The following is a 22,914-nucleotide window of genomic DNA, read 5'->3' as shown; positions in this document are numbered from 1 at the left end:
AAACAGCCCATCCACCTGCTCCCAAAGCTGCCAATGAGCAGGTGGATCTGATGATATCGAAACAATTTTGTATTTGTTGGCCTGCCTGTACAAGTAAGAATAACAGCCTCTACATGAGCAAATAAATTCCTTTCTGAATGGAGAATAAGGGAAAAATACAGGAGAGATCTGTGATAGTTCTCTCCTAACAGTGGTGATAAAAATATTGGTCTTCAATTCATTCCCTTCTGATGTTATCTTTACTGACTTTCCCTTTTAGCTCCTGAGGGTGGTGCATCATTCTAATTCATTGCTTTTCTTATTGTGAAAGACCTGCAGGAGAGACAGGAAGACACAGCCAAATAGGGACTGTTTATTGAGTTTAAAGGATTAACTTGTGTTAAAAAAAAATTAAGCCAAGGTGGCTTTAAACTCTACAGTTGGCATCAGTAAGTAACTGAATGATACTGTCTTGCAATTCACCCCAGTTCAAATGGAATTACCAAGACAGCCATGTTTTTCCTACAGTACAGCAAAATGAAATGGTAAGCAAATAAAGGAACTGTTTCTAGATGGACCACCAGCATACCAACTAGAATTACTTAATCCAATAACTAATACATCATAATGGCTAAAAATACAGACTTGGGTTAAAAATCATACACAAGAGAGGCTTAAGATTTTTTTTTTTTTTTTTTTTTTTTTAAAGGAAGCCATGTTTTGGGTCCCATAAATAAAAATAATGTAAAAAAAAAAAAAAAAAAAAAAAGGTGAAGACATAGAAAAGGCTGAGGTTCCTTGACTGAAACGATTTGGATTTGAGTCCTCTCCCTCCTATCATGACTCATTTAAGTGGAGGTCTCTAGTGCCCAAAAATCCTTTAAAAATGTTTCTGTTTAGATATGAAAATGTGCACATTTATATGAAAATGTGCACATTTGACACAGAAATACCTTGTCGTCAAAGTCCAAAAGAATTAAGATATTGTGCATCTACTAAAATTCATTACAATCCACCCAGTAGTTACTTTTCTGGGACATGACAACAAGATGACATTTGTTTTGATAATTTGATTAATCCAAAGTAGATTTAATACGTGAGTAAAGAATGTTGTTCAGGTTTTGTAGGTTATCGATGCATAAAATTTCATAAAGAGCACTAATTAGATTTGTTAATTTGAAACTGAGAGTAACTGACTTGCTTACACTTTACCGAATAACGAAAACATTGCTTTTAATGCAAGGCCACTATCTACCGCATTCAATTGTTTAGCTATTGTGTGCTCATTTTTATGTCCTTTCAAAACAGCTAAATTCAAGTCTTATTTCTCCTTCTACTCTCACTTCATTATCTCATGCCATTCATTGTCACTGTGAAAAGGTGTGCAACTTCTAAAAGGAGTAGATCCCATTGTCATAAATAGGCCAATGAGTAACTGCACACAACATGCCGCCAAAGCAAGCACACTCTATATGCAAAGCAGAAACACGCTGTTAAAGAGACTGCTGCCAAGTGATTATATTTGTAATTTAATTTCCTTAGTCATACAGAGATAAGAGTAGGGAGAGGCTACAGCTGGCCAGAGATGAATAGAGTGATGAGGACGGAATGTGGCTACAGCTTAATTGTCTGGACTGAGATGTCCAAGATGACACCATTTAAGGGCAAGGTTCTTGGGGTTGCAGTGGAAAGACAGAAGAAGGATTTTAGAACTAGAGACAGTAAACACGAGCACTTTTAAATCCAGTGAATGAGTGCAAATAATCAAAAATCCTTTATTTCCACCCCAACCAAAGATCCTTTTTCAGTTCTGTGAAACAAATGCAATCAGTGAAGTGGTCTGGGTGGGATGTCAGTCACAAAGAGCAATGGCTCATTGCAGATTCTACAGGCAAGATGAACTGAATCCCTGCAAGAAAAATGACTGAAGGACACAGGGTGTACTCTCCCCACATCATCATGCACCCACCCCTCTCTGTCTGCTTTTTCTGAGATTGTAGGACTGCAGACATCAAATTTCCTGACTTTTCCATTTTCAAAGAGTCTCCACTTACATTAATAACAGTGCAGTAGAGGTCACAACACAGCAGTGGTCAAAGTCTGATTTTGATGTAATCCAAACATTCAGATTTAGAGAGAAGAGAAGAGAGAGATGCACAAAGTTCATCAAAATGTGACACCACACAAAGCGGCGCAGAATACAGGGGCAGCGAGAAACTATTTTGTGACATCTCAAATCCCTTCTACCCCTTTGTTCTCTTCTCCTCTGATCTTTATGTCTGTTTCTCCCCTGCTGTCTTGTCTCTGTGTATTTCCTCAGCGTCTTCACTTTGAATGTAACAACATTAACCTGCTGGAAAAGTTACAAATGTTCTGAGTGAATAATGTAAACCGTTGAGAAATAAAACTGCAAAGAGCATGGAGTTGGTGCTTTATTTCATAATTCATCACTGCTCACAGATCAAGCCAAATAAAACTTGACTTATTAAGAAGTCCGACACATTCTGGCTCAAAGGCCTCTGAAATGTGATGGAGAATATTAATCACATTTTGTCTACCTCACAAATAAAGATCAAACCTATGCATATGCACACACATATGCATAGATTAACTAACTTTTGGATTTCATTACTCATCAAATAATAGCAGTGTCTTTCCATTTTCATCAGTTCTCCCTGGTAAATCAATGGATGCAACACCAGCACCACCAAAAGGTAAAAGAGAAAACAGCAGGTTTTTAGGTGCTATTTTTTTCTCTTTTCTCCCCTTTATGATACAAACTTCTAAAGATCATATTACGAGACTAATTTTCCCATCTGGCAAGTTTATTAATATCAGTAATTATGAACACAGACACACAACATCAGTGGAGAGAAAGGCTTTGTATCCAGCATAGGGACAGAATTGAATAAAAAATACATAATTTAATGCTTTATGATTACGTTTTAGCCCAGGTTGTGTTTTACACACATCAGTCGCCAATGTCTGATTGACGTCTCTGTCGCAAATACCCTCAAACACCCCACATCCACCCCCAGTGTCAGGCCACCTATCTGTGTGCATCATCTTCAACCATTCATCTGTCATTTCTTCCTGTCTCTCTATCTCTTTCTTTCAACCTATATATTGATTTGACCTGTTGTAGTCTGAAGGCATTCTCGACCTTTGGTCTATTTCTTTTAAAAAGGTGAAAGAGCAGTATTTATAGTAGCACAAGATAAAAGGTGGAGATTTTCTTTGCAGTTGGGTATGAAACTGTGTGCTTTCGAAAGCCCAGCCAGCATCTAGTGAGGGAAGTAAAGGCAACTTCAAGTGAAAAGAAAGTTCATTTTAAAAGTGCTTTATCTATAAAGAAATATATGCTACCTGCACCTTTGATTTAGTTAATATATTTGAAAAAGCTTCTTTAAGAAAATGCTGAATTAAGATGACAGTGACTCGAGAGAGGTTACAGTGAAATGGAAGAATTTGAGACTCTAGAACAATTCTGTTCATGGATCGCATGCTGATGCAACACGACCTTCAAGGACATTCCTCTCATTTACACAGCAATTAAGCACTACCCTATTGGTAAATTGAAAAAGAGACAAAAATCCTCTGTGGATTTAATAACAAACTCATTACCAGGGCCCAACAGGGCGGAACTGCCTTTTAATTAGAGCAACACCTGATTAACGCCCAATTAACAGAGTCAGAGCCACTTAATTCTCCCCCACTTTGGCAGGCTAGGAATGTAAACATAGACAGTCCAGCATTTGAGTGCTTCCTTTCCTCCTGGGAAGGTGTGAGAGAAAAGTAAATAAAAGCTTGGAGTCAGTTTGTTCTCTGGTGATGCAAAACCTCAGCAGATCCAGCAGCTGAATGCTTTGAATGCACAAGGCAGGTGAGAAAAGAGGGCAGATGTGGAGTTCGCAGGCAAAAAAAATCTTTTGTGCTTTTCCAAGTTTTAGTTTTTGTTTTGAATCTTTAACTTTTGAGACTTAAAGTTTGATTGGACAACTGACATTAAAACAGGTAGACAGTAACAAGTCAAAGGCTTGGAGACATTTTTTTTTTATCATTTTTTAATAGTTTATAGCAGCACTCAAGACATTTTTTCTTGATGACAACCTCCAGTGTCTTAACTAGCTTCATTACATTATAATTTTTAAGGTTTGCCTTAACAGAAATTAAAAGGAGAAATTTCTTGCCTTTGCAAACTTTTGCTGTGTTATCAGTGTTGACATGCAGCAAATAGCATCTGACTACTATCATAACACCTTTTGTGGTAAGAACTCAGCTGTGCATTGCCCATCTTTCTAAAGGTTTGCCATTTCCGCAGCTTCTCAGATCTATGAATGTTTCTTCAACTGCACTTTGAGAAAACCTGAAACACTCTGATGAACTGGCAAGGAATGCCTGAGGAAAAAAAGACCAATTGTTACCTTTGCTGCAGAGGAAAGTTTTCTGAGAGGTAGCAGCTGTAAAAATAACAAATTAACAGCATTCACATCGGAGCCCACGTCGTCTCAATGTCTACTGTTCACAGGAGACAGGAAAAAATAATCCAAGGTGGAACTGCTGCTAAGAAATCTGCAGCAGCAATGGAAACGGTCAGGTAAGGACACTGACTGAATGTTTGGTGTTGGTGTTTTGTTTGTGATATTATTTTTTGAACCTTGAAGCCTCCACCTCTGGATCTGTTCCTTTCTGAGGAGCAAAACTGAGAAAATATTTATCAGCACTTCTCAGTCTTACATTTGGTTTCCAGTTTTTCAGTCAGTCTTGTTGAACCTTTTGGTTTTTTTTTCTTTTTATTTCAGTTCATGTTGAAAGCAAACTGGAGGACAACTGTAATTAGCCCTGTAGGAGGTTGGGGAGTTCAGTCCCACTTATCTTCAGGGTTCAGAGATGCTCAGTCGTTTTCAAAAACAAAATTAACCAAAAGGAGCCTCTGTGTGTTCATTTTCTCCTTCATAATCTTGTTTAGGAGCTCCATTCATGGTGCTGATAAAACCCTCTTTAGAGCCAGCTTGCTTTTGTAGACAGCAGGTTGATAGCCCATGCTGTAGGAGCGTTTAGCATTCTCACGTTGAGAAGCTATCCTCCATGACTCCACTGCCCTCTCTAAGTCAGGTAAGATGTCTGGCACAACCACTTGTTCAGCAATAAAGACAATAGTCTCCACAACCAATAGTAGAGCCCAGCCTAAAGCCCCCAGCCAGTAGGAGGAACCGAGGCTGGAAAAGTCCTGGCGAATTTCCTCCAGGTGCTGATGGGTGAAAAAAGACCAGCTGAGGAGGAAGAAGAAACCTGTGGACAGATGGAATACATGAGTCAAATCAAGTACCGTTGCCACTAAAAGAAAAAGTCATTAAGCTCAATTATTATATGCCTGGAGCTTCTGAAAAGAGTTTGTATGATAATGAAGTGCAATTCCCAGGAAAGTAAAAAACCTCTTTAAAACTGCAGCCCTGCAGGGTATGTAAATTAGCAGAACATGAAAGAATTTCTGTAGGTGTATGTTTGACATACTACCTAAACCAAAAGGCTATTTGGAGGTTAATTCCAAGCGGGTTTTTTCTAACTACTTTTTCTGGATTATAAATACTTTTACAGGAAAACACGTGCAGCGCATGGTCTGCAGCCTTGTTTCATACCTGTGGAGCCCATGGTGAGCAGCAGCAGGGTGGTGGGGTAGAGAGCCTGTCCTGCAATGAGGAGAGAGCGAGTGTTGGAGTAGGAGCGCACCGTCTCAGATGTCCAGCAGAGGGCGATCACCAGGCACAGAGCACCAGTGGCCAATGCCATCAAGAAGGAAACGACTCCAAATACTCTCTCTGCTTCCAGAACTGGAGGGCAGAAACAACACACACAAGGTCTAAAGATCAAAATGTTAACTAGACTCATATTCTTTAAATGTTTCAGTTTTAAACTGATAAAAAAAAAACAAGCTGCAGATGTTTCCCCTCTGTGCAAACCACTGAAACAAAGATATTATAATAGAGGGTTTCATTATGTTATCAGTTGTTTCTGTGTGTGTGTGTGTGTGTGTGTGTGTGTGTGTGTGTGTGTGTGTGTGTGTGTGTGTGTGTGTGTGTGTGTAGTGTTCTTGCTCAAGAATCACACAGCATGTATGTGCAAGCAAATAAAGCACATTGAGAAACTACAAGACTACATTTCTATGTTGCCAAACAGGTGGTTTTCTTTTGGGGTTTTACTCACTAGCAGCAACCACAAATGGCACCATAACATCTCTTTTTTCCATTATTGATAATAAGTATTAATCAGTATATACTATACCTCATATATAGCTACTGTACTGTAAATGCAGGCCAATTATTAACCATTCATAGGTTATAGTATTTTTGTCACTTTTGCTTTTTTCCATCTCCTTCTTATTTATACTTATCCCTTGACTGACTGCAGTAACTAAAACCTGTAACACTATTCTCCAGCTATCTTGAAAAGCAGATTACTAACTTGTTTCATATATATATGTATATATATATATATACATATATATACAGTATCTCACAGAAGTGAGTACACCCATCACATCTTTGCAAATATTTTAGTATATCTTTTCATGGGACAACACTATAGAAATGAAACCTGATATAAAGAATATCAAACTATAGGCACTAATCTTTGATATTCTGTGAGGGGTGTACTCACTTCTGTGAGATGCTGTATATCCACAAATATACTGAGATCTGTGGAATTATACAACTTCACTTCTAAATAAGTTGGAAATCTATGAAGAAGATATTTGAAAGAAGTAGAATAGAATTTGCAATACTTTTCCACAATAAAAATTAAATTGCATCAGGACAACTTATCAGATGGTAAAACAGAGATTTTATTGCTTTTTAAGCACTTAAATTGAAAAAAAAAACATAAGTTAACTAGGAATTTGAAACCAGCAACACATATTAAAAAGATGGGAAAGCCACTGGAAATGTTGTGTAATACCACTTTTGCTAATTAGTGCTTACAACTAATTAGGTTTGTACAGAAGAAATAATAAAATGAGCACAAGGCTTTGTCTTTTAGAAGTAAAGTTGGGGAAGGGTTATTTGCTTTGTGCACACTGTAATTCAAGACGTGTCTCAACATAAAATTGCAAAGACCAGTGATTTCATCAGACTTGGACTCATGCACTCACCACACATCTCTAAAGAAGATGAATATGTTTTGTGAGGGACAGACAGTAGGAGAAATTCTATTCTTTTAGGAAAAGGTGCCAAGAATGCAATGATATTCTGACCACACTGACACTAAGCTGTGATGCGTTCTGCAGCACTTAAACTAAAGCTGTTCATTTAATTACTGTTTAATGTGTTTTAGCTAATAGACTTGGAGTATGTAGTTATTCTGTCTGGTGGCATATCCTATTTTGAAGAAGTGGTATCATACATAGCTGTAGTACCAGATATAAATCATGACATCATTATCCTGGTTGGTCACAAAACAAATGAAAATGAAAGTTTTCTTGTCATACAGTAGGCTGCTCACAAGCAGACTTATGTCCTAATGTCTGACTCCAAAAACCCCATCTAGTTTCAGTTTGTGACCAAAAAGAATTTTGTGGCAAAATTTCCTTTTTTTTCTTTTCACAAATGACATTCTGGTGTTTGCTGTGCCTTAAAAGACACAAACAGAAACACTGGGGAGCAGAAATTAGAGAGCTTGACCAGATCTTATGCTAGGTGATTTCCAGATCATTTAAATCAGGTAGGGATCTTCCTAAGAAAGAAAAAAAAATACTATTCAATGGGCTGCTAAGTATGTCGTGGAAATGACTCCAGAGATGTTTTTCAAATCTAATATTTTCTCCTGGCAATGAAAAACACAGACATAAAGAAGACCCTACAATGCTGCCAGCTTTTGGAGCCTATACGCTCATTTAAAGTTGGGCTGGGGTAAGGTGAAAAACTGCCTGAATATAATTTTTAAATACTCTTCGGAAACCATAAGCCCTGCATCTGCAGGGATAAAAACAGAGATACCATCCAGTATAGTTGCTTTCATAAATTTGTATCCATGATGGTGCATTTGTGCACACTGAATGATTATTTGCAGATCCGTGAAGGCATCACTGATGCTGGAAAGTATAGACCAGTTTTGGAGAAATGTATTGTGCCATCTAAATAAGGTCCACTTTAGAGACAGCATGGCTCATTTTTGCCTGACAATATAAACATCAACTTTGCGCAAACTTCAGCGAATGCCAGGAATGCAATCTTCCAGTACAGCGGCAAGTCCACACTTGTTTACCACTGCTGGCAAGCTGTGTTTTATCGGATGGTCCTTCTGATATTGATGTAGTACAGATTAAGAGAAGTAAAACAAATCCCTTCTCTTAATCTCTAGTGATTTCTAGCAGATGCAGTGCCTTATCGAATCAGCACAGCAAAGACATGCATTTGCCTTATTAAATATACTCCCTTCCTAAACATGTTTTATTCAACCAGCCTTCTTACCCTAACTCAGAGTGACATTTACAGACTACATTTGCAAACTGAAAAAAAGATGTAAGAGAAATAAAAACAGCTTTTCACTCACCACTGAAAACAGTATCACCTTCATTATTTGTCTCATCACTTTTGCTGTCATTCCACTCAGCCCACAGTCCCTTATCTTTGAGCCAGAAGGGTGTACAGACAGCGTAACACACACAGAGGCAACCTGTTAATCCCAACCAGGACTGAGCAGACCTGAAGCGACTGGTGGAGTCTCCCAGCTCAAGAAACTTCATCTCTCCTCCTCTGAAACAGAAAAAGAAAGCAGCAGGGATTAACAGCTACAAAAGGAAAATCTAGCCCAGTTCTAACCCTGTTGTTTACATCAACTTGGTAAGAATGGTAAGAAAGCATGTCTTACCTTTCAGACAAAACACTGTTAGTAGAAGGACGTGAAGTTGCTCCAATTTCAGTTCACATTTACACAACTATAAGAATCACTAAGTTTGCTTCTCTACCCACACACTGATGCTACTTTTTCATAACTACAAGTACTCACAGATCAAACCCCTTCAGCGTTGACTCCACCTCTTCTGTAATGGAAACTCCCCCAGTCACTGGAGAAATTCCCCCATAAATTCTCCACTGTCATTTATTTACTGAGTCAAACAACAGAGAAAGTGAAATCTGTATCAACTGCAATTTACTATTTAGGGAAACAGAAGTGTCTGTGTGTACATGATAAATAACTTTTTACACAAAAGTTAGAAAGTCCAAAATCCTGTGACATTTAGGAGGCACTATACTATGACATAACACCGGCATTTGTTTGTCATGTACAGCCTGTGTGGAGGGGCGTAATCGACTCATTATACGTGACAAAATATGAGAGGAAATCCCACTCTCAATTTTTTTACAGTTGGCAACAACCCTGTTGTGGCTGAGAGCGTCAGCTATGTTTCCTCTTCATCATTTTACTACCACCCTCTGCGATTTCCTTTGCTGCGATGGAAGGGCGCCCACAGACCACCCGAACGTTTAGAAAAATGTCTGTAGTTTTTACAGAGGATGTTCCACAATAACTAACATTGCAGACACATCTTAAGATAAAAACTACTGTAGATAAATGATCGTGAAGCAAGGAAATAATTAAGACCTTTATTCACAAATGAATAACTTGAAGCAAATCATTTTAATAAAATAAACTGTACACAACCAAAATGAATTAATTTATTATGAGTGAGGAGAGAACCTGGCTGATCATGGTTGAATTATATTTGGCATTCACTTTGAATAAAGGTAAACACTCTAAAATGTTTAAAAGAAATTTTAAAAAGGAGGCAATTTCTCTTAGCAGCTTCACAGTAAGACTTCAAGATGTATACTGTACTTGCATCTCATCCTCGCTTCTAATGTATTTTCTTCACCTACCTTCTTTATCTTATTCTCGGCTGATTTACCCTTCATACAGTAATCACACTTGACCTTGTGCCGGGTGCTTCTTTCCTTCTTTTTATTTTTTACCCGAAATGCAGAGAGCAAGAAGCACTGCCTCTTGAAATCTGGCAGCTACACTTGAGCATGTTTATTCTAAGCTTTTACTTTCTGGCTCTTTGCAGCATGGCCTTGAATACATCAAGAATTTCTGGGTCCTCTCCAGCAGTAAGCTCTGGAGTATTTTTCTCCAGCCAATCAGATGAATGGATTTGCTGCCTGAGCGTACCAATAAGTGAGTCCAGACTCTCCGCGGGCTTAGATGTTTGGCAGTCTAGCAAAACAAACTCCTCAGAGTCGAGTGAGCCAGTGACAGGGACAGGGCTATCCCTCTCTTTGAGCTGGTCTGATGACTTGCTCTGGGGTGATGATGTTGAATTGATAATCACAGCATTGTCCGACTCTGCATTGTCTTGCTTCACAGACTTTTTGCTTTCCTCAACTGCCCCTTTGATGGCGTGTGCATTAGGGCTGGTTCTTTTCTCTTCAGCTTCTTTTAAAGCCTTCTGAATTCGCTTCATGCCTGAAATGACACAAAACGTTGCTATTATTCATGCAACTAGTGTAAGACGCAGAGATGATGTGCTAGGAAAACACAAAGGTCTATAACATGACGAGTTTAAGACAATCTAAGAATTAGAGGGAACAATTTTTTGACAACTTTAACAAAATTAACTGAAAAGGATGATATTTAACTCAACACATTTCAGCATAGGACCTTCATCAGACAGATGCACAGTGTGTATAAAACACAGACACTCTTTGTTTTGATAAAAAAAGAAATGTTGTGTGTCACAAGAACGACGTGAAGGAAAATACAGCCACAGCAGGAAGAAGATGGGACTGCATTTATATTACATGATGTGGTAGATGTTGAAGTAGATCTGCTGTAAGAAAATCACTGTATTCATGTAGGGTGTAAACATGTGGACAACTCAGTGAAAAATATTACTTCATACTTTGTAACTGAATGGATAATAAAAGCAAGAATGCAGGCTCCCAGTCCTAAAAGAGAAATTAAATTACAACAGTGAGAACGCCTGCTTGTGTATGACTATATGAACATAATGACGAAGAGTCAGATGGGATGTGGCTTTGAGTTTTGGGTGCCACAAGCTTGTTGGAAAGGATTATCATGTTTCACTTCATATAGCATAGTACAGTACATCTTTTCTTCAGGATTTAGGCAGTTTTTATCACTGCTGGTAAGAACTTTGCAGTGATCTCACTGCATATGGAAACTCTGTAAGCAGCCAAATTAAATTTATAACACTCAAACATAATGCTTATTACAAGATAATATAACCAAAGGGAAGAGCTCTGTCTAAAGGAAAACAAATTGTACTCAGACCTCTTTAAGGTCAATAAAAGTTTTTTTTTTTGTTTTGCATGCTAACAGTCAGGAAGGGCTGACATTCAAATTTGGATCCTTGCCCTATGAGCACTGAACTGGGTGGTTCATTTGTGTACTAGTACACAAATCAAAACAAAGAGTAGTTGCAAAACTTTATTTGTATGAAATGTTTTGCAAAAAAAAGTATATATTGTTTGTGCTGGTTTACAGACTGACCAAGCTGAAGATGATGCTGTTGGTCTGCAAAGACAATTCGGAACCATCCGGGTGTGGAGCAGGAGAAGGCCTGGCCACAGCTCAACAACACTTTGTGTCTAAGGAAACGCCTCCACAAAGACAGTTCCTCTTCAAACGATGACTCCCTGAGATACTACCAAAACAGCAAAACAGAAGTGAAACCTACAGGAACCCATCACTTTGGGAGGAGAAATCAGGAGTCCAACACAGATAAATTGTGCAGCCTGCATTGGTAATGTTACCTTTCTGAGGTCTGCCCACACATAAAGTGCAGCAGGCCTGTCCAGGAAGGGGATGCCCAAACTACGCAGCTCCCCAGTCAGGTAGCTATGAGCAGCTTTCAGTCTACATCTGTTCTCAGGCAAAAACTTCCTGTTGATCCACTCTAGAGAATGAGATTGCAAAGTGACAATAGATACATTTAATGGACAGGAAGCTAAAAAAAAAAAAAAAGAGAGATATCCATATCCATAATTATTCAAACCCAACTAAACACAAACACAAGCATTGTGTAAAGTCATGTTGATTTGTTTTGACCAAACTACCCTCTAAAGACACATGTACAGTATGTAAAGCCATTGTGACTGCTTGGCTCGTACCTCTGTCCTGAAGCAGCTGGGCTACCTGGTGCTGCGAGGGTCCAGGAATGCCGTGGAAGGAGCCCAGCTGGGCCAAAGCCTCCACGAGCTCCCTGTTCTCCGTATACAGAGTGCCTATTCTGATTCCTGACATTGCAAAGTCCTAGAAAGGAGAGAGCTGTGAGAGCAAACACACACTGAAGAAAAGATTTTATTGTACTGTCAGCAGGAATATAAAAAGTCTCACACACTATCAAACCTCGGCAGTGCTCACCTTGCTCATCCCCCACATCACATGTGTCCTCTGTGGGTCGGGCAAACTGAAATAAACGGCATATTATTAGGAGATAAGAGAATGTTCTCAGTCAAAATTGCAATGATTAAGCGTGAGATCTAGTAATCATGCAGTACCTGTCCATGCTAAGGACACTATGAAAGGTGACAGATTCATCAAAGATAGTCAGCATGTACACTTCATCCACAATGACATGGAGCTCGTTTCTGAAGTGAGAAATAAAAGCAGATGATAACAGAGATACATATTTTCAGTGCAGCGCTGTGAGCTTAAATTTTTTTATCGTTCACTATTTATGACAAAGAAAATGCAACATAAATGTATAAAGGCTCCTTCAGCGCCTGCTGCTAGTATAAAAGCCCTGAGATTTATGGTTACAACAGCTTTGTGATTTGAAGGGTCTGTGGAGGGAATTACTCTGGCAAGATCATTCAGATAACAGTACATGATGCAGGAGACTCCCTCCTTGGCAATATGCTGATGGTTAAGAAAGGTGATAAAACTATGTGACAAATGCTTCATATTCCACACATGGGACACAGCTCCTGTACAAGGTGTGTGTGCCGTAAAATGAAAAAGATCCAAGGTATGAAGTGCATGCAGTGACTTGGCAAAATGCTTATAAGAGCACCACATGACTACAGAGAAGGATTACAGTAGGCCACTGCGTGAGATAATGGTGGAACAAACACACCTTTTGGCAAACTCCAAGAAGCCAATCATTTCCTTCAGAGTGTAGATCTCAGCCAGAGGATTGTGGGGGTTCATCAGAATCACAGCTCGAATATTAACGCCCTTAAATAAACGTGAAAGTTCAAAGTAAATATAAGCTGCAAAATTGTGTTTGCACAGTCTTTAGAGACAAAGATGAAAAAAAATAAATCGAGCATCTAAGGAGTTTTTCTCATCTGCATTCTGAGAGGTTTGTGTCTATATCTAAATATTCATTAAAGGCAAGTACTTAAGAAGAAACACTTTCATTAGTTACCTCCTGCTTGGCCCTTTTAAGACCTTCCTCTAATTTCCCTGCAGTGAGATGGAAAGGTTTGCCATCTTTGCCATCAGCCTAAGAATTAAATGTAACAGGAATGATTATATTTATACACACATCGGGATTAAACATGACACACAAGTGAATGCAAAAATACAAATGTCTTTTACCAAACAAGTTTAAATGTTATAAGTCTGGTTCGGTATTCCTACCTCACAATCGAGAGGAACGTGGAAGAGTTTTACATCACTGTAGAAGTGCAGATCCTCAGTGATAACACCATAGAAAGGAGTAGGAATGAGGATTGCATCTACAACACAGAAACACGATGCACATACAGTCAGATTTAACTAAACATAAGCTACTTTATTCAACTTGGAACACCTGTGTTTACATCTCAACACACATGCAATACGCTTTATGCTCTGAGGATCTATGCATGATGTATTTTAAATTAACCATATTAGATACTGTTTATATTATTAGTGGTAATTTTCATTCCTAATGCAGCACCACTGACAGGCTACCTCTGGCTTAGTCATCCATGCTGGCAGTAATCAGATAAACGTGGGCTGCTTTTTAGGCTTGGGATTTTCATAAGTTTGTTTTTAAACAAATATGATGCCCTATACTGGTTTAAAAAGAGGTCTTCATTTGCATTCTCCAAGAGCAGAATGGGAAGCAGGGCCTTTGGGAGAGCCTATGGCTTTCAGGGCCCCTCTCTTGTGGAACCAGCTCTCTGAGATCAGGCTTAAAATCTTCCTTCTTAATAAATCTTACAGTGGTGGTTAGCCATCCCTTAGTTATGCTTCTATCGGTTTAAACTGCTGAGGGACATCTCATGATGCACTGATCACATCCTTTTCATCTCTCTGCTCCTCATTTTCCATGTATAAACATATGACAGTATAGGCAGCATTAGCTTGTATTTCTTCTCTCTTAGCAGGTCTACCAGGCTAAAAGTTGCAGTTCTCTCTGTCCTCTCCATCCCAACCGATCGAGGCAGATGGCCGCCCTCCTTGAACCAGGTTCTGCTGGAGGTTTTTTCTTCCTGTTAAAAGGGAGTTTTTCTTTCCACTGTCGCCTCTTGCGTGTTCAGGATGGATCAAAATCAAGATTTTATGCAATCTGTTGGTTTTCCTGAACTAGGCTGTTATTTATTATAAATGGGCTCACATTAATTTGTCTGTAAAGTGTCCCGAGATGACGTTTTTGCTAACTGCTACTATACAAATAAAGCTGAATTGAATTTAATCAAAGAAAATGTGCAATTTTTGCAGCCTCCTAAATAACTGGTTTGTTTAAAATGATTTAGTCAAATTTTTCCTGTTGCCTTGTATCTTTTTACAAAAAGAAAGAAAAAAACAGGCAAAAAAGGTGGAGGAAGAAAATGTCCACTCTGTTGCATGCACATTTGTATTCAGTTTAGGACAAGCCTAATGTGTGTGTGTGTGTGTGATAAGTCACTGCATTTATGAGCCTACCTTTCGGATCACAAATTACTGCAGATAAACATGAGAAGAGGGATCCACAGCCATTCATCACCACAACCTGAGCACACACAAACACAAAGTGGAATGAAAGATTCAGTTAATATTGAAGGGGAGCTAATAAATATGCCACAAATTCATTCACCTACTAAAGCAGCCAGTTGTTACAACTACAAATTAACCACAGTCAGGATGCTGTTTTTGTTCATTGTTCATTTGTGTGAGACTTCATCTGCATAGGTGGCAGAGGGACTACGTCTATAATTAGGTTAAAAGATTGTGTGTATTATACTGAATACATTAAATCTTGGATCTTTTTTAATATACTAGTAATTTAAAGTCAAGGAGAAGCAGTCAATCCTAAAACATGGTTCATTTACCGATTCTCGGTGCCTCAAACTCAAAAGATTTATTATATTTGCTGGCTTTTGTATTCTACGCATGTCAACTCTTAATATGCAAAGTGCCTACTTTCTACAGCAATTACATTAATGGTGTATAAATTGTAATAGTTCCCTCTGGCATATTGCATGCAAAAAGGTTAACACTCCAGTGTGTATGAACCTCACAACATAAAGTGTGTGGGTTGTTTTCACAGCATTTTATCATTACTATTTATATGTTTTCCCTTAATTCTATTAAGCTTTAATGTATTCAAATGACTGTAGCTGCTGTCTTACACACAGTGTTCATAGTGGCAATAAAAGAAATACTCTTTACTTACATTGTCAGCATTCAGTGGCTTTGGAGAGCAGCAGTAGTGAGTCAGGAATTTTGCCACTTCCTCTCTCAGGCTGAAGGAAAGCAGGACGGAAAGATTTGTCAGAATGTTCATGTTTATCTTCTATTATTATTATTAAAAGGAATGGCAATTGTGATCCTCATTCAAGCTTAAAAATCCTTGAAATGTCTCACAAAGTGTGTCCCGTCCAGTCCGAATACTGCAGCAAGGAGGGGGCAACGTGAAGCATGTCAGGTTCAGTCAGCTGTGGCAGAATGGAAAACGGATTATTCGTATGCAGGCCGAATCATTTAAAATACAGTTAGTGTCAAAAACATATTGGCATCCATTGCGCTTGTGTCTGGAATGTCATCTTTGCTGCCGGCATTATTTTTTTATGTGTACTGACGCCATATTTTCCTCCTCATATGTTAATCTGTAAACCATGTGTCCTTTTATGAGCTACATCCCCCTGTTTATGACTTCTTTTTACCCAGATGCAGGGCTTCTTGCTCAATATGAAAAACCTTTACTGTATTTGAAAGCGCGATTGGCCTACAAAAACTATTAAACTTGTACAGAGGTGTGGTTTAGCTCATTGGTGACATTTAACACAGCTGTGTGAGCCACAGCTGACACTGACCCTGATGGAGACCTAGTTGGTGGCAACGCGTTTTTCATTTTTTTTAAAAATCTTTCATGTAAAAAAAAAATAGCTCTTAACAGTTTTAAATCAACTCAAGAGTTCCTTTGATCATTTTTGTAGGCCAGTTACCCTTTTAAATAAAGCAAAGGGGTTTTTTTCACCTTAGGGCACGAACCCTTGCATCAAGTTAAAAAGAAGTCATCACACCTGAAGGATCAAAAGAGCACCTTTAGAAATCACCACAAAGGACCCAGAAGTGCTTTAAAAACCATGAGTTCCTCCAGTTTATGAATTTGTTTTCACATACAGGGAACCTTGTTTTAGAGACAGAACATATATGCTCAGAAACTCAAAAAAAGTATATTTGGCTTTGTGTAGAGGACAAATATCTCCCTCATTGTCTTTGCTGTGACTTAACCTCATTACTGTCATCTCATAAAGCCAGACGTCCTGTATGCATGCTGTGGTTTCATGCACAAATGAACCCTGGTGGACATTTATGAGAGCATTTTCCAGAGGTGTGAATGTAATCTTATTTATCTTACTCTTGTATGGAGGAGATCGTAGCATAGTTTGTTCTCACTGGTACCCAAGTTGAGTATACCCTGGAAAACAGAAAACAATCTTTTAAATCATCCTCAAAGGGCCTTTTTTTAGCGCTATGCAGCACTTAAAGCTAGTACTTTATTTAAAGCACTTACATCAGGGTTATCTGTGTGGTGGTGTTTGTCCATTCCATACTGGTAAAAACCCTCCTGCAGAATGCCTTGATGCTGTCGGATGCTGTTACCACGATTGGACAGGTACGCACTGCGGCCAGGAGCCTCTGCACCTCTCAGTGGTGCAGAAACATTCTCTGACATTTGGTGGGCCGTGACAGATGTGAGCTGTGACTTTTTTGTCTCCTGAGTGGAGACGGCCTGCACGGTGGGAGGTTCTGCAGTTGGCTGAGATAAAGATGATGAGACAGAGGGGGAGGCTGTGGTCATCAGTGGAGCTGACAGATGAGCTGAAGGTGACACGCAGGGATCAGGCGGTGCTGTGGCCTGAGCGCCCTGTCTGACAGCAAACAACACCCCTGTGAGCATGCTGAACAAACGGAGCTCGTGCTGACGTTCCTGCTCCGCCCTCCTCTCTTCCTGCTGCTCCCTACGCTCCTCAGCCTGCATCTCTCGGTCCAACCTCGCCTCCTCCAGGGAGAGGAGACGCTCCTCTGCAGACTGCTGCCAGCTCAGAAAGCTGACCAGGGCTTTATCAAGATTTCCCTGACCATCAGATCTACAACCCCCATGGCCCCACGAGGTTTTCCCACCTCGCCGACGCTTCCTGTGTCTCATAGAAGTTGAAGGATGAGAACCCCCTTTACTGGGCTGGTCAGATGTGTCTTGTGGACCAGCAACAGTCTGGCTGGATGCTGTCGCAGAGGCAGAAATGTTCAGATCACTAAAACCTGGGTATGAAAAGAGTTAAGATTATAAGTTATTAATCATATGCTCATACTGACAATGTTAATGATGATGCTTGTGTTTGGACTGACAACCTGAGGGTGAGATTCTTGTATTTGCTGAGCTCTCAGCTTGACCCAGAGTGTCTTCTGTTCCGAGCAGAGACTGTCCATCAGTTTCTTGCTCATCTCCAGTGCCATAATACATTTCGGGGGGTGCAACACTGGAGCTCAACATGCTGTCTTCAACATCCTCACATTTAATATCCAACGAATCTCCTATTTTAGGGGGCTGACCAAACAAAAACCCACCCGAGGAAGCAGGACCAAATGAGCCTGCCGGAACTCCTTGCAGGTAGGTGTCAGACCCACCTGAGTTCTGAAACACCTGCTGAGCTATAACAGCTCCACCAAGGGAGGAGTAGGTAATGGCAGGTCGGTTCGCCAGTACTCGGTCCATCACATCATAGAACTTCCAAGTCCTCATTTTGTGATTATCTTTGATGCGGCGATACTCCAGCCTCATCTTTTTTATCTTCTCCCTGCACTGGTCACCTGTGCGGTAAATGCCCTTTTCACGCAGAATATGGGCAATACGGTCAAATACGCGCTGGTTGCGCAATGAGCTCTCTAGTTCAATCTGAACCGACTCGTCGGACCACAGCTGGAGCAGCTCCACAATCTCCGGGTCGGTCCAGTTGCTGCCTCTCTCATGCCTCCTGCCGCGAAAGTCCATCATCTAAGTTGTACTCTGCAAAACAGAAGCAAACACACGTGAGATGAGCCTGCCTCTACTTGAACTTCGGGAGAGCCAACAAAACGTTGCATTGTTTTTTATAGTTCATGTGATGTAGTGCGACAGCAGAAAATATGTACGTGGTCATTTATACAATGAATTCTCTCCTGATTTCTCACCGTATATCAACAGTGCAGCTCTTCGGTAAAAGATTGTTGTTGTGAGGCTGTCACTATGTGACATCCACGTAAGTGATACATGTCACGACTGATTAACCTGGTTTCGACTGGTTCGGAATGGTTAGGCTTTGTCCAGCGGGTTCTAAAATATATCATTTGTACTTATACTACAGCAAATTTGTCACAACTTGGAGAAATGGGGAACAGACGCGAACAGAAATATCTACATCCGGGTTTACGGCACATGCGTGCTGTCCTTATTCCGGGATAACTTTGGCCCGTGTTAACGGCGGAGCTGCTGAAAGCGGGGTGGTTTTCACTTGTACCATGCTGTAACGGGGTAGACTCAAACATGCGAGTCAGAGTGAGACCATAAGCTCTGAGCTATGGCCCCCTCTACCGTACGGTGTGCGGTTTTATTTGTGTTTGTAAGTTCGCTATCTATCCACAAGATGGCGGTCACGTACAGCGCTCAAATCCGTTGACAGGATTAATAGGCTGCGTGTTTTCTACACAGGTGTGACCCGGAATACATTAACGCTGAAACAACTACAGTGGCCTAAATAAACCGTAGAAACTATAAAATTGACATAATATCGAAATCCAAAAAAGTTTCACCAGACACTAAATACATATTTATGTAAACTGATATTTGTATGTGTTTTTCTTTTTCTTTTAATTACCGATTTCCATAAATATATATATATATACATTAAAAAGTATACTTCCTTAGGGACACTTTTTTTACTTGATTAAAAAGATGAGTTGTCAAAATCAAAAAGTTTATGAACGTATATTTATATGAGTTTATTCAAGGTTCTAGCTGTTTGAAAGAGCGAGCCGCCCCTTTTAAAAACCTTGGTGACACAAATCAAGCATACACAATAATCCACTTGGTACTAAATGTGACGTATTTCCTGGAGAAAGGGGTTTGTGGCTGTTTGTTGTTATCTCCATCCAATAGTAAACCGCTACATTGTATTGGAACGTAGTCTCTTACGTCCTTTTTTCTATCTGTCAGTTTATTTTACGGTTGTTGTTAATTAATCTTAACGTATTAGAATCGGCAGATGATCAACTTAAGATGAGTAAAACATTTGTTTTTAAGAAAATGGGTGCGACGGTTTAAGTTATTTGGTCAAATATAACCATGGTGATGTCAAGTTCTGGCCGAATGAAAGGCGAGACGGAGTAGTTGAATTCAAGACTTTTGGGGGTAAAAGATGGATGCGTGCGGTTAGCATTACAACTCATCTTCTGGACTAAGTAAAGGGCGCACACCGTCAGAATAAATGCAAAGTTGGAAGTCAAACCACAGGAGAAAGGAGAGTCTCCGCCCGGAGCGAGAAGAAGAGGATGAGGAGGCATGACGTATCGGTCTTTGCTGGCATCTGACTTTCTGAGGTAACTGTTAGGACTAACAACTTAAAAAAATGTACATTAGTTTCTTTATAAAGATGTACGAGTTTGGTTTGTCAAAAAAAACCTGGGAGGGGAGCTGTGGCAGTGTGGGTGGGAACAATGGGAATATTTGCGGAGAGCATTTCAGCATCTCTGCCAGCAGACTTCACCAATCCTCCCAGTCAGATGAATCCTTTCCCAATGTGAGCGTGTGTAACATGTTTTTTTTTTTTGTAGTTTTTAAGGCTTTCATTGCTGAATGAGACATGTCTTGGAGAGAATACCCAGCTTCAATCTGAATCATGTCCTCTCTGAAGTTTATTGTGGGTAAGATATTTGTTTTATTAGATGTATTTACAGTGTTGTTTCCTGCACCAGGTTTAATTTGACTCGGTTAATTCAGATTTATGCTCCACTTTCCAGCCTTATTTGTCTCTCCTCCTCACACTTAGATGTTTAGGTTTTTTTTTCTCTCTTATTTATTCACCCTGAAGCCTTAATAAGGTAAAGCCCTCATCAAGTACTTTTATCAGTGTAAGGAGAGAATTGCTGTGATATATTTTAGTTAGTGCTGCCCCTCAGGCAAGGCTGAAATTGTTTAGACCACTATTCCTCTTCACAATGTCATCAAATACAATATTTGTGCCTATTTGTGCTCAGTTTGAACAACAAACGTATAGCTAGGATGATGTACCATATTCCATCTTGCCCCGAGGTAAACATTGTTATTATTTTATTTTCCACCGGGATATCAACAAGAAAAGGAAGTCAAGGTCACCAGCTGCAGCATGGCTCTGAGCATCCTTCTCAGCCGGATTACGCAGTCTTACCAATTTTTTTTTAAAGAATTACCCTGCAAAGCTCATATTGCTCCTCTTTATTAGACCTATGTTTAACTAAAGAACAAGGACATTAACAGGATTTGCACGTAAGTTTATATAATTAGAGGATGTTGGACTACCTCAGCCCTAAAATACCAACTTTCCAGCTCAGAGGGTTCATCTCTCACAGTACTGGCTAATATACTGTTAATTCTCCAGTTCTTTGGAGCATACATTTTATTAGAGAAATAAAACAGGATTGCAATGGAGGAAAAAGAAGTGAAAAGGCAAACGCATCAACAATATAACTCATCTGTAAACTAGAGAGTGTTGTGGAAGAAGGGAAGTTTAATACAGGGAAAAATGCCAAGACTGAGATGGCTCTTAAAACTGGATTGAATCTCTCTATGGGACATTATTTACACAATTGATTTCTTCTCCTGGACACTTTGCTGCTTCCCCATGCAGCATTTTATCAGGCTTTTCCATTTCTGCAACCCATGGGTAGTGGGAGTTAGGATGGATCAGGTTTTAGTGGGACTTCACGTTGCGTCTCAGATGATCATCATACCACATGCATCTAGCTGCGCATTGCTATCGTGAAAGAGCACAACATGGTTGTGCACTGCCTCTTCTTTTCCGATCACACTCTAACTCGGAACAATTTTCCCTCTCAGGAGAGGATACTTGGCTGTCAGTGCTACTTCACAAATGCTACAGCTTGGTTGTGTGCCTTGGTTTTCTGTGAGAGGGCAGCCCAGAGCACATGGTGGGTGTTGATTTGGCTGATGGGCTGCCTGAAATAGAGCCGGAGTGCTGCATATGGTCTGTCGTGGAATCGTGTGTTTGTCATTACCAATGCAAATTGCCTGTACGGCTGCATGAAAGTGTATGGAAACCCATCTCACCTGAGTGGTACCAAAATTTAAAGGAAAAAAATAAATTTACACCCTCTGTTTGAGCTATATCACCTTTGCACTATTTAAGATGCTCATGTGACGTTTCACCTCAGCAGCTGGGATTCGAGTATTTTCCTCATGTGTGCAGAGGAAACTGGCAGTTTGCTTGTCTCGTAATGTGCTTGAAAGGGTGTCATGAGATGGATTCTGCTTCTGTTGGAATTTAAAATAGTTTTGGAAACGATGCCTGAGTGATCCTTCAGTATTTTACTGTGCTACAAATACTGTATTTGTAATTCCAGTACTAATATAGATATTGGAGATATTTAAAAGCCCATTTTCATATTTTATGATGTGATCTGTCTATCATGTCTCCTCTATGCCACATTTAAGCTACACAATGATAAACACATTGCTCTGATGCCTTTGTGGGATTATGGCTTTTTTCATGGGGCCATTGAAAGAAATGATCGTTTTGTTTAGCTTTTGGGCTTATAAATTTCCCTTGTAAACAGTTTGACAAGAATCCCCTCAGATGTCGTCATTAGGGAGCTTTGCAAAATTCAGTGTTTTCATCCAAATGTCTTTTGGATTATAAATTAATTTAGAGAAAAGAAAAGGGAGAGGGAGGGGGCACAACAAAATGACATAGTTATTAGAGCCAGTCAAACCTCAAATGAAGAAAACAAACCAAGAATAAATTAACAAAATGAAGGCCTGGTGATAGACAGCACAGCAGACAACAAAAATGAAGACTTAGAGAAAAAATAGTCACATCTTTGTGCTTTTGGCAGAGTTGCTTTTACTGCCCTGTGTGTGCATTAGTAAGTCAGGCAGTTTTTGTACGTTATCATTTTCTCCTTGAACTGGTTGCTCTTCTTTTTTTTTTTTGTTTGTTTGTTTTTTTTTTATCATACTCTTTTTTTTCTTATTTTTGGTCTTTCCACCCAGCTTTTTTTAATGCACAAATGCACAAAATCTTAATTGCATGGAAATACAGCTGATGGCACTTTTTGAGATCAAATGCACTGGAATAATGAGCATTTATAAGCTTGACAGCAACTTTAGATGTAACATATTAAGGTAAACAACAGTGAACTTGATTTGAAATTTAATGATAAAATAACAGTGCTTAACCCGGCATGAAATAAACATGAATTAAGTGCAAAAACAATAGTATATTCTTGCTTAAACTACCTAGTGAC

At 39.5% G+C, this 22,914-nt stretch overlaps 3 protein-coding genes across 7 annotated transcripts in view; 1 reads left to right on the top strand and 2 right to left on the bottom strand.

Annotated features, from left to right (window-relative positions):
- Positions 1-4,637: 4,637 nt before the first annotated feature.
- On the bottom strand, positions 4,638-9,417 carry si:ch211-256a21.4. 2 transcript variants are annotated; one of them, XM_041997693.1, is made up of 4 exons: positions 8,845-9,417; positions 8,527-8,729; positions 5,619-5,810; positions 4,638-5,271 (listed from the first exon to the last, which is right to left on the bottom strand). In XM_041997693.1, exons 2-4 carry the CDS (start codon positions 8,717-8,719, stop codon positions 4,958-4,960), a joined length of 699 nt encoding a protein of 232 aa, XP_041853627.1. In that variant the 5' UTR covers positions 8,720-8,729; positions 8,845-9,417; the 3' UTR covers positions 4,638-4,957. The 2 variants fall into 2 exon arrangements, with proteins under 2 accessions (XP_041853627.1, XP_041853628.1); XM_041997694.1 differs by having other exon boundaries at positions 8,545-8,729.
- Positions 9,418-9,561: 144 nt separating this feature from the next.
- accs (1-aminocyclopropane-1-carboxylate synthase homolog (Arabidopsis)(non-functional)) lies at positions 9,562-19,001 on the bottom strand. Its single transcript, XM_041997692.1, has 16 exons — positions 18,589-19,001; positions 17,770-18,424; positions 16,931-17,679; positions 16,775-16,834; positions 15,778-15,848; positions 15,587-15,656; positions 14,857-14,923; positions 13,585-13,682; positions 13,370-13,447; positions 13,076-13,176; positions 12,498-12,587; positions 12,361-12,406; positions 12,108-12,249; positions 11,751-11,893; positions 11,488-11,641; positions 9,562-10,440 (listed from the first exon to the last, which is right to left on the bottom strand). The coding sequence occupies exons 2-16, from the start codon at positions 18,410-18,412 to the stop codon at positions 10,022-10,024; spliced, it is 2,931 nt and encodes a 976-aa protein (XP_041853626.1). The 5' UTR covers positions 18,413-18,424; positions 18,589-19,001; the 3' UTR covers positions 9,562-10,021.
- A 524-nt stretch (positions 19,002-19,525) lies between these two features.
- Positions 19,526-22,914, top strand: part of furinb (furin (paired basic amino acid cleaving enzyme) b) — an 86,360-nt gene continuing 82,971 nt past the window's right edge. For 2 of the 4 annotated variants that reach the window (XM_041997964.1, XM_041997962.1), the window contains exons 1-2: positions 19,526-19,992; positions 20,227-20,316. The gene's annotated coding sequence lies outside the window, so the exon portion shown is untranslated. The remainder of the gene's footprint in view (positions 19,993-20,226; positions 20,317-22,914) is intronic. The other 2 variants (XM_041997963.1, XM_041997961.1) reach the window with 1 other exon arrangement.

Source organism: Melanotaenia boesemani, chromosome 10 (assembly GCF_017639745.1).
Source record: "Melanotaenia boesemani isolate fMelBoe1 chromosome 10, fMelBoe1.pri, whole genome shotgun sequence".
Lineage (NCBI taxonomy): Eukaryota > Metazoa > Chordata > Actinopteri > Atheriniformes > Melanotaeniidae > Melanotaenia > Melanotaenia boesemani.
The sequence above is the reverse complement of the archived record's forward strand: the minus strand, read 5'-3'. Positions and strand labels throughout refer to the sequence as shown.